The sequence below is a fragment of the Oryzias latipes genome, chromosome 13 (assembly GCF_053564925.1).
Source record: "Oryzias latipes strain Hd-rR chromosome 13, Olatipes_Hd-rR_3.1".
Classification (NCBI taxonomy): Eukaryota; Metazoa; Chordata; class Actinopteri; order Beloniformes; family Adrianichthyidae; genus Oryzias; species Oryzias latipes.
Window position 1 is genome coordinate 13,967,535 of NC_136249.1, and position 19,990 is coordinate 13,987,524.

At 41.6% G+C, this 19,990-nt stretch overlaps 2 protein-coding genes across 3 annotated transcripts in view; both read left to right on the forward strand.

Moving 5' to 3' along the window:
* On the forward strand, nt 1-9,152 carry taf15 (TAF15 RNA polymerase II, TATA box binding protein (TBP)-associated factor). Of its 2 annotated transcripts, XM_004075761.4 has the most exons (16): nt 1-245; nt 904-928; nt 1,372-1,408; nt 1,488-1,572; nt 1,738-1,798; nt 2,035-2,237; nt 2,335-2,509; nt 4,409-4,443; nt 4,978-5,010; nt 5,094-5,203; nt 5,314-5,443; nt 6,212-6,301; nt 6,386-6,458; nt 6,552-6,640; nt 8,193-8,337; nt 8,789-9,152. In XM_004075761.4, the coding sequence occupies exons 1-16, from the start codon at nt 236-238 to the stop codon at nt 8,826-8,828; spliced, it is 1,341 nt and encodes a 446-aa protein (XP_004075809.1). In that variant the 5' UTR covers nt 1-235; the 3' UTR covers nt 8,829-9,152. The 2 variants fall into 2 exon arrangements, with proteins under 2 accessions (XP_004075809.1, XP_020564055.1); XM_020708396.1 differs by lacking the exon at nt 4,409-4,443 and having other exon boundaries at nt 83-245.
* The window catches only part of mmp28 (matrix metallopeptidase 28), a 22,078-nt gene continuing 11,086 nt past the window's right edge, over nt 8,999-19,990 (forward strand). The window contains exons 1-3 of the mRNA XM_023961722.2: nt 8,999-9,490; nt 11,192-11,268; nt 11,773-11,960. Of these exons, the coding sequence (XP_023817490.1) occupies nt 8,999-9,490; nt 11,192-11,268; nt 11,773-11,960 (757 nt within the window). The remainder of the gene's footprint in view (nt 9,491-11,191; nt 11,269-11,772; nt 11,961-19,990) is intronic.

Sequence of the window (19,990 nt, forward strand, 5' to 3'; positions counted from 1 at the left end):
AGGGATGTAATTAATCAAACAAACACTAGGTGGCGGCTAGTGGGGCGGCTGTGCTTTAAATCGTGACCGTATAGCAGCTTGTAGGTCGAAGAAGAATTTGGAGGGTGGTCCGGTAAGCTGTTAGCCGCAGAGCAGCAGCGTGTTGTCCGCGGCGCTTTCCAGAAGCTATTTTAATTATTCAGTCACAGATATAGACCTCCTTTATTTTATAACGAGTTAAACAGAGGAGTGTACAATGGCGACCGGTAAGTAAATATGTTTCCCTTTTTAACGCCCCATTTTCAGCCGCCTGGACCCTGAACTAAAAGTAGGTCGAAATGAATTGCGGCGTAACGCTAACACAGTGAGGCCTGTAGTGGTGTCGTCTATTTAACGAAATTCAACGTTGTTTTCCACCGAAAACGGACACAAAATCATCTTTGTTAACATGTTTTATCTGTTTCGTGGTTTGAGCTTCTTTCTGCGCAAAATTATTTTTAAACTGTAGCGCGGAAGAACATTTTGAGGAGCAGGCCTGTCATCGGGCTGCGTTCAAGTTGAAGCCAACAGCCTCTTTGTGTTTTCCCTCATATCCTTTTTTCAAAACCGGAATCATATTCAAATATTTGTGTCAAGTGTATATATTCACGTGTACGTATGCTGATCCTGAACCATTAGATGGGGTAGGCAGAAATGAGAAGTTTTGTTTTCAGCGTTTAGACCGTACCGACGCTGAATAAACCGCCATTTTCTGAGGCCTGCTTTACAGCAGGCCTGCGCGCGTGCTCATTGTTTTTCAATTTGGCGCATTTTATGTCCGTTCATAAGTTTCCGTTATTTTTAGTAAATTGTTCGATAAAGTTAGTCTTATTTTTGTTGAAATTCCTGCACCTAACTTGGTGGTGAAAATGTTCTTCTTTCCAGATTCGGGGTACGGCGGTCAACAAAGGTAACTCTGAAAGGGAAAGCGCGGTAGAAAAGTTATGTTAAATTGTTGTTGCATAAGATTGTTATCCTTTTTACATTTGTAGGCGTTTTGGAATGTTGATTAGAAGTGACTAGTGTTTTTACTATTAAGTAATATTTAGCAGGTTAATATTTATTTATTTGAAAGTCAGTGTGATGGTGTGTGTACAGGGTATAAGTACAAATATTGTTCTGAAACAATTATGCAAATATGGCATTTTTTTCTAATTACTTTATGAATAAATAGACTTGAATTGTCTTTGTATTATGTCGTTTTCCCCCTATTTAGAATTGCTTGAAATAAATGTGTTAATTGGAAGTTATAAAAAATTAATATTTTTTAATTGACAAATTATAAATAAGTCTTGAGCTTATTAAATACCCATTGCAATGAATAGATAGTATTGAAATACTGTATATCTGCAGCTATGGAGGGTCGTATGGAAGTCAGCCAAGTGGACAGGTAAGGCTTTTTATTTAAAAAACAAACATGTAAAACGTTGTGTGTGTACGACCAGCTTTAACTGATATTTTTGTGACAGGCCTACAGCCAAGGAAATGCTGGTGCCTCTTTTGGAGGACAGACTTATGCTGGTTATGGTCAGCAAGGTGCTCCACAGGCCACAGGTATGTTCATTTTGGGGTGTTTTAGGGTTGCATATTGGAGATTGATTTATATCCCCACCCCTTTCCCCCACTTCCATTAAGTGCAACAGAAAAAAGTCACACGATTTACATAGATTCTTTTGAAACTCTGGAAGATGATCAACATTTTTCTTTTCACTTCTACAGAGGGTTACAGTCAACAACCCCCGCAACAGAGCTATGGAACTTATGGACAAGAGTCATCTGGGTGAGCTACCATAATATTTACTGCTTTCAGATTTCGGCCATTGTTGTGATGCAACAATACTGTTATGACGGCTGTTTTAAATGAGGAAAGTACCATATTAAATGTTTGTCTTTTGGTGCTACAAAAAATGTAAACCGTTTATCCGTAAATCTTGGCTAACCAATAATATTTTTACTCTGACTTATTCAGTTGTTTAGAATGTGTTGTGATAAATGTTTGCATTTTTTTTTATTAAGGTATGGAGAAAAGCCGTCGTATGGTCAGCAGGCACCCGCGTCTTATGGCCAGCCAAGTTCATATGGACAACCGAGTTCCTTTGGTGCCCAAGGACAGGCAGGGGAAAGTTTCAGCCAGCAGGGCTCCTATGGAGGCCAGGGTGGCACTGCATATGCTGGTACCCAAGGCCAAGCAGCCGCTGGCTATGGAAGATGGAGTGAGGGTATGTTCGCAAGTTCATTGGTATAATTTTCTGAGCTTTAGTAGAGATGATTTGGTCATCTAGGCACGGATCAGCTGTTAAATTAGCTTCTTCTTAGGTGAAGGTGGTGGTCAAGGCGGGAGGTTTGGTCGGGACCAAGGAGACCGCTCAGAAGGAGGGGGCTTCAGAGGCCGAGGCCGCGGGGGTTATGAACGTGGTGGTTATGACCGCAGCGGTGGCTACGACCGCGGAGGATATGACCGTGGCGGTAGAGGCGGACCTCCTGGTATGGGGTAAGTTGCACATGCCACTGCCCCTAAGGTACCCATTTGTATGTTTGATTATAGTATGTGTCATTTGGCCCTGTAACCCCCCCATCCCCCACAACTATGAACATCAACCTGGACATAGATCTGTGCTAATCAGCGATGTGCTCAAGTATCCCACAATGGTACACTCAAAAAAAAATTTTTTTTTAAACCAGCTTGACCAAGTGTTGTCAAAAACATGGGTATGTGTCAAAACATGAAGTCTTGTGCTAATCCACACACATCTACATGTGTTTTAAAGTCTCCCCTCCCCTGAACCTGAACTCTGGTAACAGAGCCATATAGAGGTCTTACATTCGGACCTATAAACGACTTGTAATGGTTTCATGGGGTCTTGAGTGGATGAATTGTATGATCCTTTTTTAGCTTGAAAGGCACTGATCATTTCAATCAGGAGGTTTTGCAAAAACTAGAGACGTGGTGATCCAAATGTACCGACCCAAACTTTTGTAAAATACATTTTACTTTTGCTTGAAGTGAAATTGTATGCAGGTTTTTGGATTGTGTGGTACAATGTGACCCCTCTCATAACTGGTCAATGCAGTCCCTTATTTCTCAATATTTTTCTTCTTTTGGCTGGATCTACTAGACGCGGTGGGAACTTTTAATTTTTTGAAGATTATCTATATGGACAAGTTGTAGTATTAAACTTTATTTACATTAGACTCCAGTGTGGTTAAGTTTAGTGAGATCCTTGTTAAAGTTGAAGAAGAAAAATGTCCAAAAAATCAAGAGAAATTGGTGTATTAGCAGCCTGGTTAAGGTTTGTAAACACAAAGGTCTGGTGTGAGTTTATTACATGTCCAGTCACAGCGTGTGGATTCATTTGAATGCTCATCAGTGGTTAGAGATGCTGCTGCAGCAGTGAATTAAAGTTGAACTCAGGACAGTAAACTATGTAGTAGAAATGTTATCTTTCACCAAAACATTTTATTACATTTGAAGCCTGTTTCTGTCAAACACAGCTATCAAGCCAGACTTGGAAGTGAGTTGGAGGCTGGTTGAATAGAAATGCCTGTAAAGCGGATATATTTTATGCATTTTTCTGTTTTTTTTTTTTTTGTGTAAAGCATCTGATATTTCAGATTTATTGGGTGTTCACAGTGGATGATGTTGCATAAGGATGTAATTTTAAAAGTACAAGTGTACTTACTATTAACGGCTAATATTTTCACAAATATTTTAGCTTATCATATTACATTTTTTAGTTAAAAACAACGTAGACCTGTTTATAGTTGCAGTCTTATTTTCTTATTTCTACTAAACTTAAGCATCCAGTTTTGTGCATAAGGTTAGTATATTTTAAAAAAGACTATAATTCCTCCGCCAAATATTTATCCATTGAGTTTTCATGAAGTGTTGTGTGTGTGTGTGACAATGGCCGACATTTGTATTGTGTTAACATGGATCTACATTTTATACTACAGGTGTTCAGAGTGAATGAACTTAAACTCGGATCTCGGTTAAAGGAGCTCATAAATGCACTGAATGGACATTATAGATTGATGGACCCCTTGACATCAATTTGGCTTCTCAATTTAAAAAAAAAAAGAAGAAACTTCTGGTTTTGTAATTTTATTTCCCCCAATTTGGCCTGCTTCTCCAAAAACAAACAACATACCTCTTGTTGTGGTGACCTGTTGAAATGTCATTCTTAACCGGTCTGCCTGATTTGTTCAGAGATGCCTAGTGGTCTGTTCAATGATCTCTAATGCCAAAAACTAACGCATTCCTCGTGTGAGACATTTCCACAATAGTCGCACACCCTGGCAGAAGTTTCACACTGGTGTGGATGTAGGGGAGCTTTGAGCTCTCATATGGAACAAAGGAAAAGCCATCATATCTCCAATTTTTCCTCTGCAGAGGTGGTGACCGTGGTGGCTTCAAAAATTTCGGTGGTAAGTGACGAGCATCAGAACTGTGTCGGTGGGGGAGGAAAGATCTTAAGTTTAGAAGCAAGAAATAATAAAAGGAGGGGATTAATGGAAAGAGAAACTGAATGCCACCATTTCCATGTCCAGAACCCCAAGGATGTCCGCTTTATGCTATTAATCATACATGACATCAGATATGGTAAAAAAAATGGTGTGGTAAAGAGCTTGGTAATATAAAATAATGGTCTTGCTGCATGAAGACAAAGGTTGACTGTAAATAACAAAGGTGTTCCTCGGACGAAGGAGGAGAAACTTAATCTTGGAGACGTTTTTGGTGGTCTTCCTTTCTGGTGTAAGCCCAAAGAAAAGTGAATCGAACCTTGTTGCAAGGTATTGGTATTTCATGCAACGGTATGAGAAACAGCCAAAACGCTGTAAACACGGACGTAGCCTATTTTGGATTGATAGGGATGAAGTTACAAGTTATTGTGAAAGTCTTGGGTTTGTGAAGATGCCATAATAAAGTTGTCCTCCACGCTCTCCTCCTTTGCTTCTCAGGCTCTCGAGACTATGGCTCAAGGGATGATTCCGGTGAGGCTTTCAGCAGCACTTAAGTGCAACATTCCCCCCCAATATAACAAACTCTAACTCTTGTTTTCTGACCCCCAATATAGGTGGGGAGCAGGACAACTCGGACAACAACACCATCTTTGTTCAGGGCCTTGGAGAAGACGCCACCGTTCAGGAAGTTGGGGACTATTTCAAACAGATTGGCATCATCAAGGTGCATTATGGGCTCATTTTGTATTACAGATTGATTTACCTTTTTGGTTTTATCCATTTCAGCTCCTGTCAAAGGCTTTGGCTTAAGATTTTAAAAAAATGCTGTTTCAGGTAAATAAGAAGACAGGCCAGCCAATGATCAACATCTATTCAGACAAGGCGACTGGCCGTCCGAAGGGGGAGGCTACAGTGTCGTTTGATGACCCTCCTTCAGCTAAGGCTGCCATTGACTGGTTTGATGGTAAGAGAACAGAGTTACATCTCCCTTTGTACCATGGTCCGGGCGAGTTCTCGATTCTGATTGGCTGCTGGACGTCTATTAAAAAGTGATAATTAACACCAAAAACAGAAGTTCTGGTCAAATAGCCTGTTAACCTGTTGGCTTATCTTGTTAGGGCTCACCACAGCAAATCAGCTTTCACTGATTTGCACAGGTGGTTTAGTAGAGTTTGTATTTTCAAGGCCAATGGAGACCCAGATGGGCAGCAGTGTGAAGAGTCTTGTCCAGTGACCCACACTGGACTTTTTTTTTTTCCCCTCCAGCTCATTGAGCCCTGGGAACCCAGGTTTCCTGCGTGACAGTCCTACTTCTAGCTAACTGAGTTATCCCAGCCGCTTTATGTTCTATATAATCTATACAATTGTGGTGGCCTAAATGCATTAGTTACCTGCAGTAACAGAAACTTGGAAGACAGGTGGACTTATATTATTCCACAGTTTATCACAACAGGAAGACAGTAGAAAAGATCTGTCCTTCAAATAACTCTACAATGTTACCTTTTAGAATAGTCCACTTTGTGGAAAATGATTTAAACCTAAAAAAAATGTTAAAGTATTAACATTTATCTCTCACAAGTGACCATAAGCATGTTGGACGACATGGGGACGTAAACCATCCTCCAGTTCACGCCTCCTTGTTGTCCCTTCATTTCTGACGATGGACACCTCGTTGGGCATAATCCTTACTTGTCCCGTTGTTTTCTGTCCGTTTGATCTTTTCTGATTCCAGGAAAGGAGTTTAACGGCAAACCCATCAAAGTATCATTTGCTACTCGTAGAGCTGAGTTCACACAGAGAGGGGGTAGAGGAGCGCGAGGAGGTGGGTTTGGATGAAACCGTTTGTGTGTGTACAACGGCCTGAAGGAGGAGTGGGATGTTGTCCTCATCAGTTGTCTTGGTGCAGGTTTCAGAGGTCGCGGTGGAGGTGGAGGACCAAGCTTTGACATTAAGGGAGGGGACTGGCCGTGTCCAAACAGGTTAGTGTTTTAAACATCAATTCCCAGAAGGCCAACTGCTTGGTATTTCACCATAACTTTCTAGATGAAATGTTTTCTCTGATCTTTCATCAGCTCCTGTGGCAACATGAATTTTGCTCGACGGCAGGAGTGTAACAAGTGTGGAGCACCTAAACCAGGAGACGCAGGCTTTGGAGGTGGAGGTCAGTGCTTTGAACTGAGTGGCAAATGATTTGGAAAAACCTCCAGCTTTTGTCTCTTTAAATCTTTAGATTTTTACCTTTAAAGTCTCTTGCTTTCATTTTTTTTTTCTTATCAACTTTTTCCATGTGACTGTTTTTTGTTGTTTTCACACAATAAATCAGGAATCACAAAACAAAATCCAAGTAGAAACTTAGAAATTTTCTTTTTCTGTGAAAATCTTAAAAGTTTAATAAACCTAACTTGAAATGGAAATGGATTGTGTAACTTTGAAAAACATAATTTATTTTACTGTGATCTTTTCTGTTAATGGCTTTTTTGTTCAGCTGTTCCTCAGATTTCAAATTAAGAGATGTATTTAGAGTATTCTAAAGTATTTAGTCAGCCACCAACTGTGCAAGAATGAGAGAGGGCTGTAATTTTCAGCACAGGTATACCTCAACTATGAGAGATAAAATGAGAGAAAATCCAGAAAATCACATTTTCTGATTATTTTTTTTTTTTTTTTAAATGTATATGTAAATTATGGTGGAAAATAAGTATTTGCCCGTATAAGTATTTAACCGTGACACCGCGACTCCTGCTGCTGCTTCATCACCGCGGTGATCAAAAATCCCACACCGTCACAGCTCTAAACTCAGCATTCCATCTCCTCCAAACACGACGAGTAGAGTTCTTACCAAAAAGTTCTATTTTAGTTTCATCTGACCATAGGACATTCTCCCAATCCTCTTCTGGATCATCCAAATGCAGCAAACTTTAGACGGGCCTGTACATGTACTGGCTTCAGCAGGGGGACACGTCTGGCACTGCAGGAGTCATGGCTCTCCCAAAACATTTATTTATTTTAAGGTGCACACACGTGACCACATCACAAGCATGTTCATATTGTGGCAAATGCACCTACAGATTACTTTTAATTAAAAAAAGAGAGAAAAAAGCAGACAAATTTAAATTCACAACAGGATCCCACAGAAATCCCAGAAAGCAGCTTCTGTCTGGCTGCTCAGGCCTGATCCTCCTGTGTCTTTCCTCATTTTGTCCACTTGGAGGCAGCGTTTGCATTTGTCTGCCTTTGGTGGAGTTCATGGCAGCTTCCTTTCTGGGGATCTTCTGTCTTGTTCACACCTAAAAGCTGACTTACCATGAACTCTGTGTCAGAGGCTGAACCTACTCTGTTTGACTCACTATTCGCTCCAAACACACAATGTCTTGATTCTTCCCTGTATCCCTTCCTGACAAAATGTCCCTTTGCTCATCTTACAAAATCCACACTTTTTTTTTTTTTTTTTGGGCATTTCTGGACTGACAAGATGCAGTGTAGACATGTGGAAACATAACCTCAATGATTTATAATAATGTCTGGAAATAAACAAAAACATAACCAGTGAAGCCATCTGCCTTGTAGTTTGAAATGAACAGTTGGCAGATCCTTGAAGACCAAAAAATGCCTTTTAAAATAGTGATCTGCAGACTTGAGCATCTGACGCTGAGGGGGTAAATGCATTTACCTCTAGGTTATTCATTTATTGTACTGAATAAATTTGTGTGCAGACCGTGGAGGCAGAGGTGGCTTTGGAGGTGACAGAGGCAGTGGATTCCGAGGCCGTGGTGGAGGTTTCCGTGGAGGAGATCGTGGTGGCTTCGGAGGAGGAGGAGGAGGAGGAGGATTTGGGGGAGGCTACAAAATGGGAGGAAGGTTGGCCAACTTTTTGTCTTTATGTTGATGCAGCTTCATAACCAGAAGAGGGCACACACACTCTCCATGTGCGTCCTGGGTTTTTTATTTCCTGTCAGGCCTAATGAACTTTTATTCTTTAGTTTTTCAAAATAAAACTGAACACTAGAACATAATGAATGAGCCAAATATAAATGAATAAGATTTTGGTTCTCTGGATGGCATTAATCAAACTGGACTATATTTGTGTTTTGATGTGGAAAATTAGTGTATTTTAAAAAAGCAAATGTGTAGGATTGTTGATGCATTAATTCTTAACACAGTTTAAATAAATACAAATCGGTTTTCTGTTACAGAATGATTTTTTTTTTTCAGTAATGGAGGTGGATGTTCATCTGTACCCGTTAGACGTACTTCGTCTCCATCTGTTAGAATTCAGACAGTGTAACGCGTCTTTGTCCTTCCTCCACAGAGGTGACCGTCGAGACGACAGGCGAGAGCGGCCATACTAAACGATGATCGACGAAACCATTCCAGCCCTTCAGTTTGACAGGGGGAGGGGGAGGGGGGGTAGCTGATGAGAACATGGGGGGGAGGAGAGATCAGACATTTGTCTGTTTTGTAGGTCGTCCATCCTAATTATTACTGTTCATCTTTGATGCATATGCTTGTGCTAATGTGAATGGGGGTTTGGGACTGGTCGGCATACGGAAAACCTTTTTGTTTGTTTTATTCTGTACATCTTTATTTTTGTCCGATTCTAGATACAGGTGTTTGTGAGGCTGTGAACCATTTTTTCTTTTGTATGAATGGAAATAAAAACCTTTTACTTGGAATTGCGCCTCCTTCTCTTCATTATGAACCGTCGGGACTTGTGTTTGTAGAGTTTGGGTTTTCAGCAGCTCTGGTATTTTTGCCGCGAGCTTCAAACCCCTCAAAGGGGGCGGAGCCAGCGTCCGTGATAAAATCGGAGCCGTCGCCCCTGAAGGATGGAGTCGGGCCGGCAGCTGCCTCCGTCTTTGACACCATGAGGGCGGCTGCGGGACGGCGGTGTGCGCTGCGCATGTCCCGTGGCGAGGCGCCTTTCTCCGGACGCGCCGGGACGGCGGCGTGGGTCCTGGCCGCGGCCGTTCTCATCACTGCGAGCGGAGCGCCGCTGGGGCTCGACCCGCAGGTACCGACTATCTGTGGGAGGGGTCATGCCAGTAAATACACAGGAGTTAGAAACTTAAGCATGAGACCAGCTTTATTGTTTTTTTATGGTTTTTTAGTCCTTAGCGGTTGTTAAAGGATTTTCAATCTTAACCCTGAGCATGCGCAGTTGTGAGTTTCGAAGTAAGGCTTTAGTGGATTTAAATTATGAAATGGGGTTCACTTCATTTATATATATTTTTTAATGAAAACATCTGGGTATTTTTTCCATATCGGGCCAGTTTGGTTGCATTTGACCTTAAGCTGAAGGCGTTTTTTATGGATTCATTGCAGAAAATAAAACACCCTAAATAAATTAAATAAGTTCGGAGTCCTTTTTTTTTAAATGCCCTCGATAACCCAAGAACAATTTCCTTTTGAGGTTTTCAAAGTTATTTTGACAATTGACAACGGCCGAGAAATTGGAAATGATAAAAGATAAAAAACAAAACAGTCCCCTATCCAAGGTTAAACATGTTTTTTGCTTTTTTTTTTTTGGCAAGAACATTCAAAACATTGTCTCTTTTATTTCTTTTTTTTACCAACTTGTTTACCTTGGAATTAATTATTACCAAGACTAAACCAAAGATGTTTCTGCTTTATGCAGTAGATTCCTGCTGAAGTCTAACCTGTCCAGAGTAAAGCAGCACTTTTACACCTGCATTGTAGCTCTTTACCTTTAAGATAATTTGAATAGTTCATTAAGTTAGGCATATATTCCCATCCATGCTGGAAAACTGTGTCTAGTTGTTTTTAAAGTATACAATTGCATTTAAATGTTTAGATGAAAACAATCTGGATTCTAAATCCATGTTTACAGTAAAAGGAAGAAAATCATGATAGAGAATGCCATGTTAGACTTTTTTGTAGTTCTTAATTCAGGTAAATCTGCTGCAGCAGGAGGATCTTATTTGACACATTATTTTTGCAAGGAACTTGTATGTGCAGCTGTCAAAAGTAAAGAAGTTTAAAATTATGATTTATAATTCCATTGTTGGAAATAAATGGCTTAATGGCCACAAAGACATAAAAAAAGTGTATTTTTGTAAATAGTGAGGTGGGACTTTGCGGCTCTCATTGGTTTTTGTCTGGACAAAACTGAACCAAATAGCTCTTTCAGTGTTAAACGTAGCAGAGCCCAGTTCCAAAAGAAGTTATACGAGATTTTTTTGGGGACTTCATCTGGATTCCCATGTACAAAAAATTGATATTACTCTTTAAATGGGTTTAAAAATATAGATTCTTAGATGTAAAGATAAAAATGAACTACAGAAGGTCTCAGGGATGTTCTCTGTGCATCAGCACCTGCAGTTTGAACCAAGCTCTCCATTGTTGAAGGAGCGTGCTTCAATTTGTCCAAACCCATCCGTCAGCCGCTGCTCTTGATTTACAGTCCCACCTTCCCCGCATCTGTAATCAGCTGTGGCTGCTGCTGCCTGAACATGAACGCCGCTGCACACGAGGAGCAGAAAGTGCATTGGAACATCTGTTATCAAATACCACCTTTGTTCATCTTGTATTCGGAGAACAGCCTTTTTCTGACAAATTCCTTCTGAGTGATGGGTGGGGGTCTTTGTTGTGTGGGTGGTCCACGCGTATGAGCAGCATCCTGGAATGGAAAAAGATGCTCTGACATCCAAGTGTCTGATAAACATTTGAGTTAAAAGCCTGATTGTTGTTGCAGGAGTTTCTGGAAAAGTACGGCTACCTCCATAATGACCACCACATCCACAACACGGCAGAGGCGCGGTCAGCCATCCGGTGGGTGGAGATGATTCGGAAATGACAGCTTCAGATTTCTGTGGGCTTATGTTTTCATTCCCTGGGATCAGGCAATGTCACAGGTGCTAGACAGGTTTGATGTGTTCACCTGGGCCAGGGGTGATCTGAAGGTGAGACGAGACGGGGTGATGCAGCTGCTGACCCCCTCCTCAGTCTCTGCACTTGGAGAGATCTCCTGAGCCCTATTTGAATGCTCCAGGAATTTCAGGAAGTTAACCCCCCTCTGACCCATCTCCAGTCTGCAGCATAAATAAATTCAGGACTTGTTTGCTGTGACAGTTTGGGCAGAACTTTGTGTGGAGAAGATCCCTAACAGGAATTATAGGAGTGTCAGAGGTTCCATTGATCAGAAAGACCTTCTGCCTGTCAGTCAATTTGATTTATTCTGTCCTTTATGATGATAATCACGTTCCTTCCAGAACCACCAAACTTCTTACAATCCAGACCTCATAAAAAGAGTGAGTGCTGTTCCTGTCTCTGCAGAGATTTCCAGTGGCTGTCCCATCTGCCCATCACGGGAGAGCTCGACGGCGCCACCCTGAGGCAGATGGCCGAGCCCCGCTGTGGCGTGTCGGATGAGGGCAGCCAGCGGATTTGGTCACAGAGAGTAAAGGTCATCTTTACCGGAGGCAGACGACCGCAGCATCGCGGCAGGCGCTCAGCCTCACAAGGTGCCGATGTGAACGTCTACCAGACTCTGTTTGCTGTCTGAGCTGTGGCTCCATTAGACACCTGCGTGGGGAGGGGCTGTGTGCACTTATGTGGTCACAAATGGGCAGCAGGGAGGGCCCAACAAAGCTCTGAATGGAGCCGGGGGGGTGTAATTAATGCAGGTGAGGTGGACGGTGCAGCCATTCCGGACCACTCTAGCTCTCTGGGGAGTGACACATGAAGTTTACAGGTTCTTCTACCATGTTAGGGTAATGTACATAAATATGTATCAAAGCAAGGATAAGAAGGTTGACAAAACTTCTTCTGTACAAATTCTATAAAAAAGAAATATTTCATCCCTTTTGGTACAAATTATACTCTATAGTTCTATATTTAGAGTTTAAAGACACGCTCTGTTTTCAAAGCGTTTCTACTGGTCTGTTAATTATGTCTGGGTCTTTTTATAGGACATAGTTTCTGCAGAGCGGCAGTTGTTTATTAGAAATTCCCCTCTGAGATGTGGGCAAGACTGTTGTGTGGGAGGCAAACCCACCCCTGTCCCCCTCCCCGTTGCTGAGAGCTCTCTGTTTACACGCTCTCCTGCTAGCTTACACCCCAAGCTAACAACAAAAACGGCGAGCAATATTCGAGCTATCCAGCCGCACAGTTTTGAGCCTGAAGAGGGAAACAAAGACGTATGCGGATCTAGTTGTCAACAAGTGAAAAACAGAGCAAAGCAGGAAGCTTGGGGGCTGCCGATTGTAGCTTCTACGTCCCAAATAAGATCTTTTCCAAACAGCATTTAGTTCATCTGCCCATTATTCACAACAATTTGAACATAGAAAAAGCATTTCTTTATTGACGCCCTCCATAATCAGAAAAATACACAAAGAACATGTTCAAAACACCCTTTTCATCGGGACGGGTCTTTAAACTAGCTTCATCCAAATGTTCAGGAGATCTTTGACTTTTTCTCATCATGTTTTAGACGCCACAGGTTTCACAGTGGTGTAGGGGTTAGCCCTTTCACTTCATAGCAAGTCCCTGGTTTGAATCCTGGCTGGGTTCTCTCGGTGGAGTTTGCGTGTTCTCCTCGTGCATGCGTGTTTATTCTCCAGGCACTACAGTTTCTTCCCACAGTCCAAAAACATGCTTCATAGGTTAATTGGTGACTCTATCAGAGCTTGCCAAGTCTGGTCCTCACGAGCCGCAATTCTGCCTGGTTTCCAGGTTCTCCTCTTGGATCATCTTTCTGCTGATTGGCTGACTCAAGTACTTCCGCATCCTGATTGGCAGGACACACCTGGTTTAGGTACTCAAAATCAAGAAATCCAGGGAGAGCTGGAAATCAGGCAGAACTGAGGCTCTTGAGGACCAGGGTCGGCCAGCCTTGCTCTAAATTGTCCCTAGATGTGGTGTACGGTCTTTGCCCAAGATTAGCTGGGATAGGCTCCAGCAACCCCATGACCCCAAAAGGGATTCAGCGGGTTTGGAAAATGGATGGATGGAAGTTTTAGGGGATAGGTTTTCCACAGTCGCTTTTGCAATCCTCTGTAAACCCGACCCAGTGTTTAACTGAGATGCTTGTTGCCAGATTGTGGTCTAACATCCTGCAGAAAATGATTAATTTTCTCCACTTTTCCTCCATCATCATGCTGCAATGTGATTTGTTTTAATGGGGGTCAAGAGTGCATCTGAGCTGCACCAAATTATTTGCAGATTTCACACGGTAATTGAGTACAAAGTTCAATCTCCTTCTAATGTTTTTTTTTTCTTTTCTGAAAAACAGCTAAGAATTAGTGAAAGAAGCAGCTTTTGTTTGTGTTTTCAGTCTGAGTTATGAGTTTGTGAGTTTTAGTAAAAATTTGTTTTGCAAACTTTGACTGAGGGATAAAGATGATGTTTAGAATACTTGTGGACACTGTTGCGGTGTCGGTTTAGAGTGCAGCTTTTTACGGGCCTCAGTTTCCATGTCTCAGCTGTGAACCTTCAGCACCCTGGGTGGAGAAAAGTCTTGACACCCCCCTTCTCCTCTATCTGCTCATGCTTATGCCTTTGCATTCCTTATGTCAATGAGGACGTTGGCTAACGCTCAGGGAATGCTCCGGTGGCTGATATTTGCCGCCGCTCTTCATGTCGGTACCTGACGCATTCCCTCTGGTGAACACCTGACTGACTGTTTGCTGTCAGAGACTTTGAAGGTTTTTGATTGAATATTTGCAGAGTGACTGGTTGGGTTTTGATGGTTCTTGTCCAGGTTTGGGTGAAGAAAGCTTTTTTTTGTCTTTGGTTTAGACACAGACTTGAGCAGTTTGACTGGCAACAGGGCCTGCTACACTCCCGTCTGGTATCCCATAAGGTTTAATGTGTTTGGAAGTGCAGCATAGTTTGTTTTTTTTTTTTTTTTCTGAGATTCCAGACGTGTTTTCGCCTGATTCTGTTTGAATTCCTGCTGGAATTTGTGCAGCACATTTGGAGCTGACTGCAAATATGTGGAAAGATTCATTCAGAAAAGAAATGCTGCGGCAGTACCTGCTGATCTCCTTCAGCGGAGCAGACCTTTGCTGTATGTCTAAGACATTCGGGCCGGACGCCGCGGTGCACCTTGCTCAAACCCGATGTCTTGTTGCAGCTTTTCAGCCGCCATTTGCACCTTCTATTGTGGGCTCAAAGCGGGATAAAGTGAATGAAAACCAGATTGTAAATTTGAAAAACCGTTTAAACTTGGAAGCACACATTGTTAACTTAAAAGAAATATTGAAAATATGAGCCCATTGGTGCTGTTGATGGAATAAGTGTTGCTCCTTTTATGCTGAAATGAGGGAATTAGACAATCAGAGTGTAGTTTGTGTAGACATGCCCGTGTCATCCCTCCTCTGGCCTCATTTATGTGCACATGCACAACCCGTGTGTGCAGCATTTGTACACGGTCAGTCAGGAGCCAGTACCCCCACCTTACTAATGACTCGTGTATGGCGCATCACCCCCCGTCTGTAAGGTAGCTTCCATTATCCTTACGAATACTTCACAGTACACTTACCCGCACGCATGATAATGGTACGTTCCATTATCATGACGACCCTTAAGGTGGCCGTATGAATCTCAACACACCTGCGCTCCCTTTGAGTTGCCCTCTCTGCGAGCCTCCGCGGGCCGGACAACCCAAATAACTTGAACATTTTTTTTTACATCTTCTTGATAATCATGATTATGTTGAACGTTTGGAACCTTTGACAGATTTGGTGTAGCCTGCTTTCAAGTGGTAGGGGTGTGGACTTCCAACAAGCTCACTCCTGATTGGTTAGAGTGGTTGCCATGGAAACGACGACTCAGAGTAATCACTGCCTACTAAAGACGTCTGGCTCCAACATGGTGACAGCCGTGTCGCAAAGAAATGGCAACTGAATTGAATTGGTTGGAGCCAAAGATAAACCGTTTTCTATGGGTGATGTCACACTCTGTCCAGTTCTTGTATACAGTCAATACTTGTTGGCCGCTGCCAGTGTCATCCCTCCTCTGGTTTATCAAACTTTGGGGGAGCATGAGTGCTACTCTCTGCCCTAAACTATGTTTCTACACATTTTTTATATTTCTATTAAATGCACATTGTAGTACTTTGAGTTTAACCCAATTAGATTAGATTAAATGTAATTATTTGTTTCAAATTTTCCTTCACTGTAAGCTGATCCTGTTTTGACCTCATCTTCTTCCTCTGTTTCCCATTTTAAATGTCTGCACCGCTGCTCTGAGTGATTCTAAACTGTCATGAACAGGGGAGTAACAGTGTAGAGCAGAGACTGGACAGGATGAGCTGATTGTTTCCATATCCAGACAGGTCTATCAGCCTTTTCTCTGTTGTATCTCAAGCCTCTCAGGTCAGGATGACTCAGGGATTCCCAGTTTAGCTTAGTCTGTTTAGTTGATTTTAGCAATTACCTATTATATTTTATGACGATACATATTCTTATACAATTATGAACCCCATTGGGACGTCTTTTGGGTTTTATAAATAAAATTGAATTGAATGAATGATTGCGCCTACCAACGTCACTCTTCCTTTCCGTTTTTGTGAGCTGTGCTGTTGGAGCTATAACGGCTGTTTTTTGTGTGACGGACGCCTTCAGCCACAGCGGAGCAGAGATGAGTCAGACGCTCAGCTGGGCTGTTTTGTCATTTGGTGAACACAGAAACTGAAAACAGGCCTTGACCTGTGGAAGTTGAAGCATGTTTTCCCACTAATATTTACAGAGCGGACACTCCTCCATCCTCACTCACAATGAGAGCTTAACGTGCAGTAGGTGTGCGGGGCTTTTCAGATTCCCAGGAAAAATGTTGCAAATTCCTGTCTGTCTTTTTCACACAGTAGAAAGATGGCGGCTAACTTTACATTTACCGTGCCTGTTCATTTATCCTGGTGCTTTTATCCAGAGGTTCCTTACACTTATGGAGGATTATTGCGCAGCTTAAGATTTAAACCCTCAAACTGGCAAGTGCTACACCTAGATGGAGTCATTCAAGTAAAATCAAATCAAATCAAATTAAATCCGAAAAACTTAAGGCAAATAAAGTTACCGTAAGTCAAATCCTCTCAGATGTAATCACGTTAAATCGAGTCAAATAAAATCGAGTGAAAGAAGTCATATGAAATCAAGTCAAGTGAAATCGAATCAAGCCAAAAATCGAAATAAGTCTAACCGAATCTAATTAAATTTAACAAGTTAAGATAAGACTAGTAAAGTCAAATCAAGTAAAATCAAATCAATTCAATCTGAGCCTTGGCAAATCAAAGTAAATCAAAACAAATGAAATGAAATTAAGTTAAATAAAAAGCATAAAAACATTCATTAATTAAAGCAGAGAGCTGCGTTGTATTGGCGCCACCTGCCTTCGGCCTCGCCGCCCGCCTCTAAGCGCCATCACCCATCTCGCTTCCCGCCTCTATGCGCCACCGTCGCCCGCAGTTGAACAACGCTAGTCAAAGATACATGTGACAAAGTCATGTAAAAACCAGTTTTTTTCAAAATGGCGGCTTTTCTGTTGGTTTTATCTCTACAGCAGCCATGTTGTGTAATAGTCGCCTGAGGATACTGAACAGATCGACGTAAGTTTTAAAAGAATTGGCAAAAATACGCTTTTTTGGTTATTTTGCTAACCACGCCCACATTTCTTATATGTTCATATTCTGTGTTATGTCATTATTTTTGCTCTAGCCAGGGATCATTCCATTCAATTTTCATAGTATTCTGTTAAAAATGTGCAAGTTACAGAAGAACGCCACTTTTGCAAGCTCGCCACACCCACACCGTTCAAAGTCTACAACTAATCGCAGCATTTTTTCTCCAATTGCTTTTTAAAAATGGCAGAGAAGTTAAGAAATGATCGCTATAAATCCCTAGGACGACTTTTTGATTGTAGCTGGTAATAAAAGTGTTTTTTTTAATTCAAGATGGCGGCCTCTTCCCAAGGTCAAAGTTCGATGAAACCCCAGAGGTGGTTGTAGACTTAAGCTAGCGGCATGTGTGGGAAATTTCGTGAAAATCGCTTGAACAAAGGTTTCCTTTTCTTAACCCTTGTGCTATCCTAGGCACTTTAACATTGGGAGTTGGGTCATCTAGACCCACTAGACAGTGCGCTGAACCTTTTTTCTTCAATGATTTGCGATCTTTACTGGTGTCCATGGATTACATGAAATCTTTCCACCTTTATCCACCTTTGTCATGGTAGGGAGAACACGTCAATGCAAGGGTGGGGTCATCTAAGATAGCACAAGGGATAAATTGTGGAAAAGGCAAAATATTTCAGCACAAAATGATTGCCGAACCGTTGGCCGTGTGCCCATACCATAATAATTTCAAAACTTCCTTTGGATATCCCCGACAAGAGTATATTGGTTTCGTTAGTGGATTCTGAAAAAATTATTTAAAATTTATTTATTTTAGCTGAGGCAGCAGAATATTTTGTGAGGACATTTTGTTTACCATGCACACATTAATCCTAATACAATCTTATCGTATGTTACATCGTTTTCTTCAGCTTCAGTCAGGGAATCCCATATTCAATGTTTACGACATTCCGATAAAAATTGTGCAAGCTAGCTTAGATCACAACAGTTGTGAATTTACCACGTGCACGCCATTCAAAATCTACAACTTCTAATTCCAACATTTTTGCCACAGTAGCTTGCCATTGATGCCCAAGAAGAGACAATCGATAAAAACCCCTAGGATGAGTTTTCGTTTGTATCTGGAAGTAAAGTTCCTTTTTTTGTGTTGTAAATTTAAGTTGGCTGCCTTTTCCCAAGGTCAAAGGTCAGTGAAACTTCTGGGGTCGTTGTAGACTTAAGCTGGCGGCATGTGTGTCAAATTTCATCAAATTGGCACAAACAAAAAGGTCGTTTTCCCATATTGTTGAAAAACGGCAAATCTCAAACTTTGTGTGACCGGGTGGTGACTTTTCGCGCATGTGGCGGGGGTCAAATTTTTGTTCCAAGGTGCAGAAATATTTTCAAATGTGAAATGTCACAATGTCAATATGGCCTGCCACAGACCATAATAATTAAAAGAACTTTTAAATAAACTTGAATTACACAAAGAAACAAAACAGTATTTTAAAATGATGTAAGGCTATTGACCTCAAAGTGCCTGTTTTTATGCTGAGAGGACAACACATCACACTGTTGGTGTGCGGTTAAGTAAACACTGTTGGCCTCACGGTTTTTCTCCAGCAGCGTTCTAACACCAGTAACAAACAGGACCTCCTGCAGCAACAGCGCTCCGAGGATCTCCCTTCCTGACCCCCGCTATAGAGGCCATGATGCTAATTGCTTCCATAAGGGAAGTCTTGGAATGTCTTGTGTATCGGACTTCCTGGCCTCTCCGCCGTCCTCGGGGACCGCTTGTTCTCTGGCAGTCTGGGATGGAGCGTGAGCTCCGCTCAGGATCCAGATCAGCAGAGATCCTGTCTCCGTCAGGCTAAACGCGACCCCAATCCGCTGGGAGTAAACACTGATGTGGGGCGGGAAGGAGTGTGGCTCACACCTTCAGTTCATCTGCTCTAACATTCCTTTGAACTTTTGTGACAAATGTGCTTATCATTGTGTTGCATTAAACAGTCTGCCGGGCTGCTGCAGAGGCTCAGTGTGTGTCTGTTTACTCCCAGACTGATGTCATTGCCAAACCCATGCGTTAATGGCTCCAGATATCCAGATACAGCCATGTCAGTAACAATCTTTGAGGGATCTTCTGTACAGACCTGCATGCTTTCAGTGGTCAAACCCCCCCCCCCCCCTTTTTAATGCTTAGATTTGGACTTTTTTTTAGTTTTAACTTGTAAAGTTTGGTTCCAGTTGATTGTAAATGGGTTCCCATTTTCCCAACCACCCTTTCATTCCCAACAGGTCTTCAGTTCCTTCTCTGAACATATTAACAGCTGTTCCCTGTCACACAGCAAACAATGGGAAAACATCACTCATTTCAAGAAGAAAACTACAGGAAAGTAGTAAAATTATCTGTCCAACCAGCAGGGAAGTATCACGTAACAAGAAATCTTATGATAAAATAGGAAAATCTAGAATAGAATAGAGTTCCACACAAGCATTCATAAAAGGAAAAGCAAGACAAAAAAAGGCTGTTACTTAGAATTACTTACACTTGAATGTTATACAGCCCAATAATCAGTTGGTCTTTTTTGCTACTATTAAGCAAATGGTTTGTATTTTTTATTTTCTTTATTTGTAGTTTATTTTGATTACAGTGACTAAAAACTAGTGTAATATGTAGAAATGACTCATTTTAGAACAAAATGTGAACAAAATGAGAACCTTAGTACCAGTTGGCCCATCTTTAGAAATCCTTATAAAATCTGAAACTGATATTGATAAATGCCAGTCTAACTTATTTGAACTTCAAAATAAAGTTCTTCATATTGAACCAAGAATTACAAAGCTTCTTATTGCCTTACAATAAGTTACCAAATTATGAGCAATACGTTTCTCTGTGGAGATCTTACATTTCTTAATTTTCTTGTTGTGGTCTTCAATGTTAAAAAAGAG